Source organism: Bison bison, unplaced genomic scaffold (genome assembly GCF_000754665.1).
Source record: "Bison bison bison isolate TAMUID 2011002044 unplaced genomic scaffold, Bison_UMD1.0 scf7180017847276, whole genome shotgun sequence".
NCBI lineage: Eukaryota > Metazoa > Chordata > Mammalia > Artiodactyla > Bovidae > Bison > Bison bison.
Window position 1 is genome coordinate 17,039 of NW_011477849.1, and position 14,011 is coordinate 31,049.

Here is a 14,011-nt window from a genome sequence, read left to right on the forward strand (position 1 = left end):
CAATCTTTCCCAGCATCAGGGTCTTTTCAGGTGAGTCAGGCTCTTCACATCAGGTGGCCAAAGTATTACAGTTTCAGCTTCAGCATCAGTCCTTCCAATGAATATTCAGGACTGATTTCCTTTAGGATGGACTGGTTGGATCTCCTTGAAGTCCAAGGGACCCTCAAGAGTCTTCACCACATTTCAAAAGCATCGATTCTTCCATGCTCAGCCTTCTTTATGGTCCAACTCTCACATCCGTACATGACTATTGGAAAAACCACAGCTTAAGACTGTACAGACCTTAACTCCCTTAGAAACCCCTACATTCTCTTAAGCCAAGGTCTTATCATATATTCGGCACACAATGGCATGTATTAAAGGTGATGACCCTTTCCCTGTGACTTGCTGTGGACTGCACACTATTCTGATGGAAAGGGAACACCACCCTGACCGTTGACATCACAAAGGGAGGGGACATGTGTGAAGGCAAGACCAGGTGCAGGGCACGCCCTTTGCAGGCAGTGAGTGTGATCAGTACAACACCGCCCACCTCTCAGACTGCATGGTGGTGTTAGGGTTTCAGGATTTCGGCCACCCCTGTGGACTTTTACTGCCAGCCGTCTCACATGTGGGCTCCCCCGGGGGCTTAGCGGTACAGGATCCACCTGCTATAAGAGATGTGGGTTCCATCTCTGGGTCAGGAAGATCCGCTGGAGGAGGGCATGGCAGTCCACTCCAGGATTCTTGCCTGGAGAACCCCATGGGCAGAGGAGCCTGGCGGGGCTACAGTCCATGGGGTCGCAAAGAGTCCGACAAAGACTTAGCAACTACACAGCAACACCAACCTGTTGCGTAGAGCTTACACCATATCTCTGCCGTCCGTCCTTTCTCGGTCATAACAAGAATACAAGCAACAGTGAGCACACAGCTGCGAATCAAGCCGTCCAAGCTCCACAACTCGGGGTGAGATTGGCCACGGCGGACAGTTAAATAAGAAAGGATCTTTCATGAATATGCTTTTACGGGTATGGAGAAACCCGCAGTGGGGAAAGCTGTGCTGTACAGTTATGCTGTCTCCAAACATTTAGAAAGAAGACGCCCTAAACTTTAGAGCATTTTAGAGTCTAAAAGACAGAGCTACGGCCTGTCTGCCTGACGGATTCTAGCTCAGTCTCCCATGGTGCTTGAGGTATTTCTTTTGAGCTGATACCTCCGTGTCATTTTATTACACTTTTACCCAGAGTCCCCTTCTCGGTGACACAGAAAGGGTCTTTCTGGAAAGAAGCCATCTTCTTCAAAATGCTCAGAGGTATTGAGTTTGTAAAACAACAGAAACATCCTAAGCCATGAATGTAATGGCTTAAGGGGAGAATTTTATTTTGGGCAAAAAAAAAAAAAAGGAAAAACACAACCACCTATTAATATGGTGCCGGGGTCTACTGAGATCACAAAGATTCCAAAAAATGCTCCGTTTTACTCAGGAGGGGTGAGTAGCAGAAACACATTGCAAGTTAGATTTGTTTTTAATCAGTGAGGGTAGGAAGCTGTGCTGATCTAATTAAATAAAATGTAATCAATACGTGTGATGATCCTGGCAAAAGCCTGCTTGCCAGCCAAGACACGTCAGAGAGCTGGATACAAAACTGGTTACATTAATATACAACCCTCATTAAAGAGATAAAATGTTCTACTGATTCACACTGTGGAGGACTATTCTATTGATTTACACTACTAAGGTGTGGAAAATGTAAGCTAATTTACACGCAACATTTTAAGAAGCAGAAAATAAAGACGGCGGGCTTGTACGAGCTGTATGCCAAAGCCCTGAGTATAATGAATCCCTCTTACCGATCTCATTAGGCGGAATGTTCTGGCTGCCTTTGTTTTTCCTATAGTACGTGTTCATCATTTGACTGACTTGTGTGGCATTACAGAGAAGGTTAGAAGGAAACTCAGAGGTTGCTTCACCTGAACTCATCAGTCGCAGAGATTTAAGACATCTGTCGAGTTCACGCAGATAGTTAGGGAAACAGCTAGCAGCTAGAACAGAGCCGCAGTCACCTTGTCCAAAAGACGATGCTCCTCCCAAGGTTTAAACGAAATGAAACAAAAGTTGTTCTTATCATTGCCACGGTCGGTGACCCTCGTCACGTTCAATGTGCTCTTAACGCAAACCGACAAAGAAAACTCTACGGCCACGTTCAAGGATCTCCTAAACACCTTGCTGAGAAAAATGCTGAATTCGGGGAACCGCAAGGAAAGGAAGTACGAGAGAAGGGGCCAAAGGGGAAAAAAAAAAAAAAAAAGGAAACATGACAAAAATCTTGAGCAACCTGTTGACAGTGCCGTTGACTCACTTTTGTCCAATTTTGTGCGGAAGGAGCCAACGACCTTAGCACCAGAGACATCGCTGGAGCACACAGGAGGTGAATGGGAAGTTCAGATTTTTCGATCCCTCTGTTTTACCCACACACTCTGGCTTCCCCTGCACTCTGCAGAAAAAAACCCTGAGGCTGAGAAGCCGTGTAAGAGAAAGCGCAGGTGTGCACACTCACTTGTGTCCCTGGTCGTCTCCAACTCTGCAACCCTTTGGACTGCAGCCCACCAGGCTCCTCTGCCCGTGGGATTTCCCAGGCAAGAATCCTGGGTGGGTTGCTATTTCCCCCTCCAGGAGATCTTCCCACTCCAGGGGGATCAAACATATGTCTCCCATGTCTCCCTGCACTGCAGGCAGATGCTTCACCCGCTGAGCCATCAGGAAAGTCCCAAGAGAAAGCGCAGTCACCATGATTTCACGTCGATGTGCAATGCACAGCTTACAAAGTAACACCTCAGGGACTTCCCTGGTGGTGCAGTGGTAGAGAATGTGCCTTCCGATGCAGGGGATGCGCAGGTCTCAGTTCCCGCTTGGGGAATTAAGATCCCACACGCCGAGGAGCATCTGAGGCCGCCCACCGCAACTATTGAGTCCCCACATCCACAACTAGAAAATCCACGCATTCCAGCAACAACAAAAAATCCCAGATGACACACAGAAAGAAATCTCAGATGGTAGAACTGAGATCGCAATTGTCACAAGTGAGACCCGCCGCCGCCAAGTGAAATACACATTAAAAAAATATCTTCTAGAAAGGAAAAAAATTCACCAAGAAGTCTTTGGGTTCCTCCAAAAAACATGCCACGTCTCTCAGGAAATAGGGTAACCCGCTTAGGGAGGAGGGACGCAGAGAGCAAGGGAACCCCCGCCATCCTCGCAGACGCAGCAAGAAGCACAGAAGCTGGAGGAGAAGGAGACAGTGGGCGTTAACAGGATGCACAGAGGAAGAAGACCTCAAGGTTACTGCAGCGAGACTGTCCCCAGCTGTACCCACCACGCGAGTCTTCTGTCTCCCAAACCTGCCCTGTACCCAACTGCGCTAGAGACAAGGGGCTGCTCAGATTCAGCTGCTAAAACAGTCAGTGGTGGGAATCCCCTGGCGGTCCAGGGATTAAGAATCCACCTTCCTGTGCAGGGGACTCGGGTTCAATCCCTGGCCGGGAATTAAGATGCCGCCTGCCACGGGGCAATGAAGCGGGCATGCAGCAGCTGCTGACCCCAAGGTTACTGAAGGCACCCCAATGAGAAGCCCGAGACCCTCAGTTAGGGAGTAGCCCTCATTCGCCCCAACTAGAGAAAGCCCACGCACAGCAGTGAGAACCCAGAGCAGCCAAAAATTAAAATAAATACATAAAGAGAGCATAACGGGAGGAAAGAATAAAGGCTTGAGTCTTTTTCCTTCATTCATCTCTTTGATCAGCAGCCCACAGACCCAGACTCCCATCAGTAACCTCAACTGCACCTGCTCCTTACCTGTCATTTGATCCCTGAGTTGGGAAGATCGCCTGTAGGAGGAAATGGCAACCCACTCCAGTATTCTTGCCTGGGGAATCCCATGGGCAGAGGAGCCTGGCGGGCTACAGTCCACGGGGTCACAAAGAGTCAGACACGACTGAGCGACTAACCCTTTCACTTTTACCCACCACGCTCAGCGTTTGTCTGGTGACTTTTCCTTGGAACACAAACAAAAACAAACACACACAAAAAAAACCAAGCACGTGCTGTCTCTGATGGTGTCAGACACACAGGCAGAAACTCAGAAGAAATAAACTAGGAGGCAGGAAAAGTCACAGCCACTTCTGAAGTTCAGACTGAACACTGTTGTTGCTTAGTCACTAAGTCATACCTGACTCTTTGTGACTTCATGGACTGTAGCCCGCCAGGCTTCTCTGTCTGTGCGATTCTCTAGGCAAGAACTCTGGAGCGGGTTGCCGTTCCCTTCTCCAGGGGATCTTCCCCACCCAGCGATCAAACCTGCGCCTCTTGCATTGGCAGGCAGATTCTTAACCACAGAGCCACCTGGGAAGCCCACAGACCGAAGATACAGGGATACGTACCGACGCTCCAATCCATCTCCTCAGCGGCATCCCCGTAGGAGCCGTGTTGACTTTTGCCGGCAAAGTCCTTCGAAGAGAAGAGAGCCGTGTGCATGTGCAGGAAAGACAGGACAAGCAGGAAAGGGGTCTCGGCATTCCTAAAAAAAAAGAAAAAGCCAAGGGCAAAATAAGCATGTTGGATGCCGTTGCTGTTGCTGTTTAATTCTGAGAGTGAAAACACTTATTCCCTTGGTTAAAAAAAAAAAAAAGAAGAGAAATATCCATCTTGCAAAAATATCAAACTGTGAGGATTTCCCCAATTGGTTAAAAAAAAAAAAAAGAAAGGGAATATGCAACTTGCAGAAATAAAATCAAACCGTGACGATTTCCGCCCTGGGAATAGAGATGTCATCAGCGGAGCCCTGGGAATGTAGGCTGGACAGATTGGTCATTCTGCCCTGCTCACATCCTTGGGTGTGACAGACAGCTTGCTCTTTTGGAGGAAAGAAGATCCCCTGGACAAGGGAAACAGCAACCCCCTCCAGTATTCTTGCCTGGAGAATCCCATGGACAGTGAAGCCTGGCAGGCTACAGTCCATTGGGTTGCAAGAGTCGGATACCACTGAGCGACTAAATCACCTACTCCAGTACTCTGGCCTGGAGAATTCCATGGACTGTAGAGTCCATGGGGCTACAAAGAGTCAGACACGACTGACCAACCTGCACTTTCTCTTAGGAACCTAGGCTCAGCTGTCCTTCCAGAGAGATGGCAGGAAAAGACCCTTACAGTCCCATCTCTCTTCCTCTTTACGACCTTGAAAACTAAAGGAGCACTTGAGCAAGCCGGCAGGAGGGAGATCTCCCCATAACAGCTTCACTCCATTTTTTTTTTTTATTAGCTAAAGCACTTCAGTAAACAACTCTTTTGAAAATTTACTGCTGTCCAGCCTTGCAGGCTGTGTGAAGAGAGAGAACTTTTCGGCTGCTACACGCCTTCTCTCTATTTGTTACAAATACAGAAGGCGGCTCTCTGCACCTTGCCAGCAACCCATGATCATGCCAATCTCAGAATCACAAAGATTTACATCCTGTCCTCCCCTGGGAGTGAGATCCAGGCAGGAAGACAGCTACAGTGTAATTCTTCTCCTGCCTGTCAAGAAGGTCTTGCATAGTACATTCCTCTTCTGAGAAAGAAAGAGTCAATCACGTCCGACTCTTTGCAACCTCATGGACTATAGCCCACCAGGCTCCTCTGTCCATGGGATTCTCCAGGCAAGAATGATGGAGCAGGTTGCCATTTCCTCCTCCAGGGGATCTTCCCAACCCAGGGATCAAACTCATGTCTCCTGCACTGCAGGCAGATTCCTTACCCACTAAGTCATCCAGTTGAAATTTGTTGAGATAGTCACTAAGTCATGTCAGACTCTTTCAACCCCAAGGACTGTAACCCATCAGGCTCCTCTGTCCTTGGGATGCTCCAGGCAAGAATACTGGAGTGGGTTGCCATTCCCTTCTCCAGGGGATATTCCTGACCCGGGGATTGAACCTGGGTCTCCCTCATTGCAGGCAGTTTCTTTACCGTCTGAGCCACCAGGCAGAGCCTCTTCTTCTGAGAATCTGAGCTTTCCCTGAGAGTTCCCATTTGCATCAGCATCGGGAATAACTGGAATGCAAATATAGATGTCTATGGATGGCTTCCGAAGGCCCTTGGAAGCTGGCAATCGGACTAAGGTATAAACCAAGAGATGGTGAAGGACAGGGAAGCCTGGCGTGCTGCAGCCCATGGGGTTGCAAAGAGTCAGACACAACCGAGCAACTGAACCACAACCATAAACCAGACAGCGGTAACAACATCCAGCCAGCCAAAGTGCAGGTGACCAACACTCTGCACTCGCAGATGGACACGTCCGGGTGTTCATTTCATCCGCCGAAGCCTCTCGCAACTACTCTGCCCACATGGCACCAGGCACTCAGAATATAAAGCCAGGATGGACCAAGCCCTGCCATCCAGCCAACCAAAGTTCAGAGGAGACCATTCAGAGTTGGCTGGTCTGAGCTGCTTAAAGTGCTGTGACCAAATGTATCAGAGGATGATACAGACAAGGAGCGTGAGCGGCGGTCAGAACCCTCTCCTGGAGAGAGCGTGCAAAGTTCCTGCCGTGCGTCAGCGTGTGTGACTGCTTTCCACAACTGTGTCAGAGTCTAAGCCACTATCCCTCCAGCCACACTGTTCAGACACCGAAGTGGACGACGGTGGAGACATAACCCGAGCTCTTAAAAGCATGACTTCTATGGCACATTGCCCCAGGCTCTTCATTCGAACACACTTCAGAATACACTTTTAATTTTTTAACATATTTTTTTTTGATGTGGATAACTTTTAAAGTCTTTATTGACTTTGCTACAAAATTGCTTCTGTTTTATGTTGTGTTTCTTTTTTTTTGGTCACGAGGCATGTGGGATCTGACCTCCCTGACCAGGGATCAAACCCCACACCTCTTGGCTTGGAAGGCAAAGTCTTAACCACTGGATCACTGGAAAAGTGTTGAGTTTTTAAAACAAAAAAATTATCTATATAGATTTTTACACTGACTGAAAGATATCACTAATGGGGCTTCCCAGTGGCACAATGGTAAACAATCTGCCTGCAATGCAGGAGACCTGGGTTTGATCCCTGGGTCAGGAAGATGCCCTGGAGGAGGGCATGGTAACCCACTCCAGTATTCTTGCCTGGAGAATCCCACGGACAGAGGAGCATGGTGGGCTGCAGTCCAGGGGGTCACAGAGTCGGACACAACTGAGCTTTCTGGGAGACCCTAAAAGGACACTTTTATGAAACACAAGACATATCTGGAAATGAGCTTCAGTGAAAATGGTTAGTATGCATTTTACTTCTCATTATATACTTTAAAGATATATATATAATCAATGAAAATGGTTAGTATGTATCTTACTTCTGATTATATATGTATATATATACACATCTTTAAAGTATATAGCAAGAAGTAAAATATATACTAACCGTTTTCACTGAAGCTCATTTTTGGATATGTCTTGTGTTTCATAAAACATATATACAAAGAGACGATATATAGATATTTCTGCTGCTGCTGCTAAGTCGCTTCAGTTGTATCCGACTCTGTGCGACCCAATTGCCTTCATATATCTGAGATATTTATATTTCTGAGATTTTTGTCTCTCTGACAGATGATTTATGTGTTTCCATATATAGATATCGGAGAAGGCAATGGCAACCCACTCCAGTACTCTTACCTGGAAAATCCCATGGATGGAGGAGCCTGGTGGGCTGCAGTCCATGGCGTTGCGAAGAGTCGGACATGACTGTGCGACTTCACTCTCATTTTTCACTTTCATGCATTGGAGAAGGAAATGGCAACCCACTCCAGTGTTCTTGCCTGGAGAATCCCAGGGACGGGGGAGCCTGGAGTCGGACACGACTGAAGCGACTTAGCAGCAGCAGCAGCATATATAGATATCTGTGCTATGCTGTGCTAGGTTGCTTCAGTCCGACTCTTTGCAACCCCATGGACTGTAGCCCACCGGGCTCCTCTGTCCATGGGATTCTCCAGGCAAGAATACTGGAGTGGGTTGCCATGCCCTCCTCCAAGGGATCTTCCCAACCCAGGGATCAAACCTGCAAACTCTTCCGTCTTCTGCACTGGTGGGCAGGTTCTTTACCACTAGCGCCCTCTGGGAAGCCCTAAGGACTGGACTATAGACATGAGCTTATCTAAGAATTCCCAGGCGTGTTCCCCTTTGGAGGACTGGAACCTGCCCTCATACATTTGGAGCAGGGCTGTTGAACTCCCTAACCTTCTTCCAGATAATCCACACTCAGACCTGGTTGGAAAGTCTGCAGTCAGTGCAGAAGCAGAGAAGGCATCAAGCTTGTTACAGTCTACTCGGGAGGGCCCTCAGAGAGTTAGAGGTGGGCTTTCATCCACTGTGTACCGTGTGCTTGTGGGGCTTTGGAGATCGCTCTCAACTTCTGAGCCCCAGATTCCTCCACAAGAAGACACCTGAACCCTCATCTCCCAGGGTCCTTCTGTACCATGTAAGAGGTGAGGGTGGGGCAACTCCCCTGGTGGTCCAGTGACTAACACTGCATTTCCAATGCGGCGGGCCTGGGTTTGATCCCTGGCAGAGAACTATATCCTACACGCTGCAACTAAGAGTTTGCATGACTCCACTAAAGATCCAAATGCCCCAATACAGATCGAAGATGCTACATGCCTCAACTAAGACCTGGTTCAGCCAAAAGAAAAAAAGAGGTAATGGGTATGAAATGTGCCCGAGAATATGTGTATATGCATAGTAAGTGATGTGTAACTAACCCGTATCTGTTAAAACCTGAACATGCCCCTAGGTGGGAACCCAACCTGGATCTGTTTTATAAAGTGTGGGACAGAGTCATGACCAGGGAGAAGACTGAAGGACCCTTCTTCAGGGCACAAAAGGAGAGTTAAGGAGCTCTAAGAAATCTACAAGTCATTCCTGCCTATCAGAGCAGCGAGGATTGCTAGTTAATTATAGTGTGTTTGGGGCTTCCCTGGTGGTTCAGTGGTAGAGAATCCACTTGCCAATGCAGGAGACAAAAGAGTTAGGAGGTTTGACTGAGTTTGATCCCTGGGTCAGGAAGAGCCCCTGGAGAAGGAAACGGCTAACCCACTCCAGTACTCCTCAGTACTTCTGCCCTGAATCTACATCCCATGAAGGTGGTGTTGTTCAGTTGCAAAGTCATATCCTATCCTTTGCAACCTCAGGTACTGCAGCCCACCACACTCCTCTGCCCATAGGATTCTCCAGGCAAGAATACTGGAGTGGGTTCCCATTTCCTTCTCCAGGGGATCTTCCCCACCCAGGGATTGAACCCATGTCTCCTACATAGGCAGGCAGATTCTTAACCACTGAGCCAACAAAGAAGCCCCATAACGGTGTTAAGAGCTGCCTACATTTGTCAGGATACTCTGGTCAAAGAGATAACACATTTATGTGCCTTCAGACCCTTGAAAAAACTTTTTATAAATGTGGCGGTGTCACCAGTCATTATGGTTCTCTGGTGCCATATTGAGGCGATTCTGTCAAGATCCTTAAGTACAGCAATTCAGCAACTCAGATATCTTCTCCAATAGAGAGAACTATGTTACCCAAAAAATGGTTTTACCTAGATGCTTCTTTTTTAATGCAATAATAACTTTTATTGGCAAATATCTTTACTAGACTTATTATGGGCATCGTTTCGTGATGTATTTAAATGGCAAATCAGCATGTTGTATACCTGAAATTTAGTGTAATGTACATCAACTATATTTCAAAATTAACTTTAAACGTTTTTAATGAGTACAGCTCAGAGAGAAAAAATAAATTAACCACAGGAGAAAGCAGCTAATCTAGATGCTTTTTAAATCTTCCGGTCTTCAGATAACACGTGTGAGAAGCTCCTTACGAAGGGCGCTGTGGCAAATAGGTAGCATTTTCACTAATATTGACCATTAAGTATCACTCCAACATGGGCAACAGCCATTTACTGGGTTGCCCAAAGGGTTCATTTGGGTTTTTTCCTTAAGACGTCACTTTACAGTCCATGGGATTCTCCCAGCCAGAATACTGGAGTGGGTAGCCTTTCCCTCCTCCAGGGGATCTTCCCAACCCAGGGATTGAACCCAGGTCTCCCGCGTTGCAGGCAGATTCTTTAACCAGCTGAGCCATGAAGGAAGCCCAAGAATACTGGAGTGGGTAGCCTCTCCCTTCTCCAGGGGATCTTCCTGACCCAGGAATCGAACCAGGCTCTCCTGCATTGCAGGTGGATTCTTTACCAACTGAGCTATCAGGAAAGCCTAAGATGTCACAGAAAACTCCAAATGAACTTTTTGGCCAACCTGATGCATTGGAATCATCCCTTTGAAGACAAACCCATTAAAAATAACTCAGCAACCACGACCACCAACTATGGTATTGCTGCTGCTGCTGCTAAGTCGATTCAGTCGTGTCCGACTCTGTGCGACCCCATAGACGGCAGCCCACCAGGCTCCCCAGTCCATGGGATTCTCCAGGCTAGAATACCCTAAACATCTAGTTCTGAAAGAAAATTGCAGAAACCTCAGTAAAATCAAGATAAACTGGTTGGACAGACAAGTATTAGAGAAATGCAAATTCAATCTGCAATGAGGTACTAGCTGACGCCAGTCAGAACAGCCAGCATCAGAAAGTCTACAAATAGGGACTTCCCTGGTGGTCTAGTGGTTAAGACTCTGTGCTTCCAATGCAGGAGGTGTGGGTTCAATCCCCAGTCGGGAAAGTTACATCCCACATGCCATGCAGCATGGCAAAAAAATTAGACAAACAAAAAGTCTACAAATAATAAATGCAGGAGAGGGTGTGGAGAAAGGCAACCCTCCTACACTGTTGGTGGGAATGTGAATTTGTGCAGCCACTATGGAGAACAAGATGGAAATGCCTTAAAAAAATTTAAAAATAAAACTATCACATGATCCAGAAATCCCACTCCTGGGCATGGTTTTCTGGACAAACCCATCATTAGAAAAGATATATACACCTTAATATTTATAGCAGTGCTATTTAAAAAAGCAAAGATATGGAAATGAGGTAAATGTTCACCAACAGAGGAATTGGTAAAGAATATGAAAGACTGAAATAATGCCATTTCTTTTAGTAGAAAAATGGATGGAGCTAGAGATGATCATACTTAGTGAAGTTAAGTTAGACAGAGAAAGACAAATACCATATGATATCACTTGTGAAATCTAAAAAAAACCAGTGCAAGCGAACTTATTTGCAGAATAGAAATAGCCTGACGGACATAGAAAACAAATGTATGGTTGGTTACCAAAGGGGAAAGTGGAGGGGGAAAGAATTAGGAGTTTGGGATTAACAGATACACACACTACTATATATGAAATAGATAATCAACAAGGACCCACTGCCCACAGCACAGGGAATTATATCCAATTATAATAAACCTAGACAGAGGATGAGATGGGTGGATGGCATCACTGACTCGATGCACGTGAGTCTGAGTGAACTGCGGGAGTTGGTGATGGACAGGGAGGCCTGGCGTGCTGGGATTCATGGGGTTGCAGAGTCGGACACGACTGAGCGACTGCAGTGACTGACTGACTGATAAGGGAAAAGAATCTGGAAAGTATTATCTATCTATATGTTACAGACAAAACTGAATCACTCTGCCGTACCCCTGAAACTAACACAACATTGTGAATCAATGCTACTTCAATTTAAAAATAAATAAAAATTTAAAAGTTTAAAAAGATAAACTGAGGTTGAATACCCTCAGGCTAATCAAATGTTTTTTGATTCCCCTCTCAAGATCAAACGCTGAGGAATCCATTAGAATTCCTTCTAATCGTATGAATATTCACATATCATAGAGTTTCAATCATCTGGGTCAAAATACCACCACCTGCAACAGACTGACTTGCCCTGGAAGTTGAGTGTCATTCCTGAACCCTGTCATTTTATAAGGAGCAGGGTATCATTCATCTCCTCCCGGCAGGTTTCGGAGAGATTCTGGGGAGTGGAGACGGACATAAGAAGGTTTCGCTGTTTCAGTAAGTTTTTCGAGCACAAGTCTGCTGTATTTTGGCTGAAATGTGTAGGTCTGACATCCACAGAATACCACTCTACTTCAGAATGGCCTTTCTCTTATTTAGAAAACAGTGTAAGGTTAACCCAGGAGGTTAACCTCAATAGTGTAAGGTTATACTTAAACTACTACTACTTAAAACTGTACGGTTATACTTAGTGTAAGGTTACACTTATTAAGTGTAACTAAATAGTGTGAGGTTAACTCCTTCCCAGGAGGTAATAACAGCTTTGTCCGCCATGCAGACTGGCACTCCTTGCTGAGTCACGATGTCAACTGAGTGTCACGACCAGATCATTTTTTGAGAAAATGAAAACGGAATCAGGTAGAAAGCATCAGAAGCAATCCCTCTGAGAAGAAGTAATTCCTTTCGGGAAAGGTTTGTTTCAGCTAAACATCTGCGTGTGACCTCTTACCGGATGATGGTGTAAAGCACACGTCTTCCAAAGTTCAAAAGCTTTTGCTGCCTTCTAGAAAAACGTAGCAAGAGGGTCCAAAGAGTCTGACGTGTGTGTTAGTTACTCAGTCGTGTCCAACTCTTTGAGACTCTGTGGACTGTAGCCCGCCAGGCTCCTCTGTCCATGGGCTTCTTCAGGCAGGAATACTGGAGTGGGTGGCCATGCCCTCCTCCAGGGGAATCTTCCCCCAAAGGGTTGGACACAACTGAGCAACTAACACTTCCACTTTCTTTTTCAAGCAGCCTAACAGGAGGAGAAACCCGCAGAGGGCCTTCCCTGGAGGTCCAGTGGTTAATAACTTGCCTGAAGTTACTTAGCACACACACACAGGAGCATTGGGAACACATCCCAGGTGGCTCAACGGTAAAGAATCCATCCACCAATGCAGGAGACCCAGGTTAGACCCCTGGGTCGGGAAGATCTCCTGGAGACGGGAATGGCAATCCACTCCAGTATTCTTGTCTGGAGAATCCCATGGAGAGAGGAGCCTGGTGGGCTACAGTCTGTGGCGTTGCAAAGAGTCAAACACAACTGAGCACACACACACACTCATTTGCACAGGATGGGGGGCACCTGGCAAAGTAACTCTGGGAGGAGGGAGCCCACAGCATTGCAATTCCCAAGCCCTGCTTAGATCAGTTCAATTCAGTTGCGTCCGACTCTTTGCGACCCCATGGACTGCAGCATGCCAGGCCTCCCTGTCCACCACCAACTCCCCGGAATTTACTCAAACTCATGTCCATGGAGTCGGTGATGCCATCTGACCATCTCATCTTCTGTCATCCCCTTCTCCTCCCGCCTTCTATCTTGCCCAGCATCAGCGTCTCTTCCTCTTGCTCCCAACACACAGCTCTGCAAAGCATGCCATCTCATTTCCACGTGCATCCTTTGGAGACATCCCCCCAAGCACAGGAGTTTGGAAACGTGGCTTGCCGAGCACCCCGGTCCCCACTCCCCCCACCTCTGCCCAGATCCCCGAGATGGCACCGTCCGTGCATCCCAGGCACCGTCGGGCCGGGAGAGGTGACCCACCGACGTAAGAAGTGGGCGGCGTCCGCCGTGAGCCTCTGCGTGAGGTTGTCGTAGGACATGGGCTGCTGCGTGATGTCACGGTTCCGCATCAGGAAGCAGTTGAGCGGCCGAAAGTAGTGCAGAAAGCCGAGCAGGAGGCCGAGTAATAGGGTGGCCAGAAGGAAGAGGAAAAGGAAAGCGCAGGGGGGCGCCCGGAAGAGCCCCAGCCACTTGAGAACGACCAGGGTCAGCAGGGCCAGGGCGATGAGCTGCATGGGCAGCAACACCAGCAGCCGGAAGGCCGCGGTGAACACACTGCCCTCGCCCAGCTTGCAGTCCCGCATGTTGGTCAGGGGCAGCCCGTGGAAGTAGTCGAAGCCGTGGCTGGTTGGGTGGTGACAGAAGTCGCCGGGGTCGTGGCAGCTGATGCCCAGGTGCCACTTGCCTACGGGGGCAGACCACAGGGGCAGCGAGTTTAGAGCCAGTGGAAACCGCCCCCCCACCC

The 14,011-nt window shown here is 47.6% G+C and overlaps 1 protein-coding gene across 2 annotated transcripts in view; it reads right to left on the reverse strand.

Moving 5' to 3' along the window:
• LOC104990343 (steryl-sulfatase-like) overlaps positions 1-14,011 on the reverse strand; it is a 36,046-nt gene that overhangs the window by 12,470 nt on the left and 9,565 nt on the right. For both annotated transcript variants that reach the window (XM_010842366.1, XM_010842375.1), the window contains 2 exons: positions 13,528-13,951; positions 4,417-4,553 (listed from right to left, as the gene is read on the reverse strand). In XM_010842366.1, coding sequence (XP_010840668.1) covers positions 4,417-4,553; positions 13,528-13,951 — 561 coding nt within the window. The remainder of the gene's footprint in view (positions 1-4,416; positions 4,554-13,527; positions 13,952-14,011) is intronic.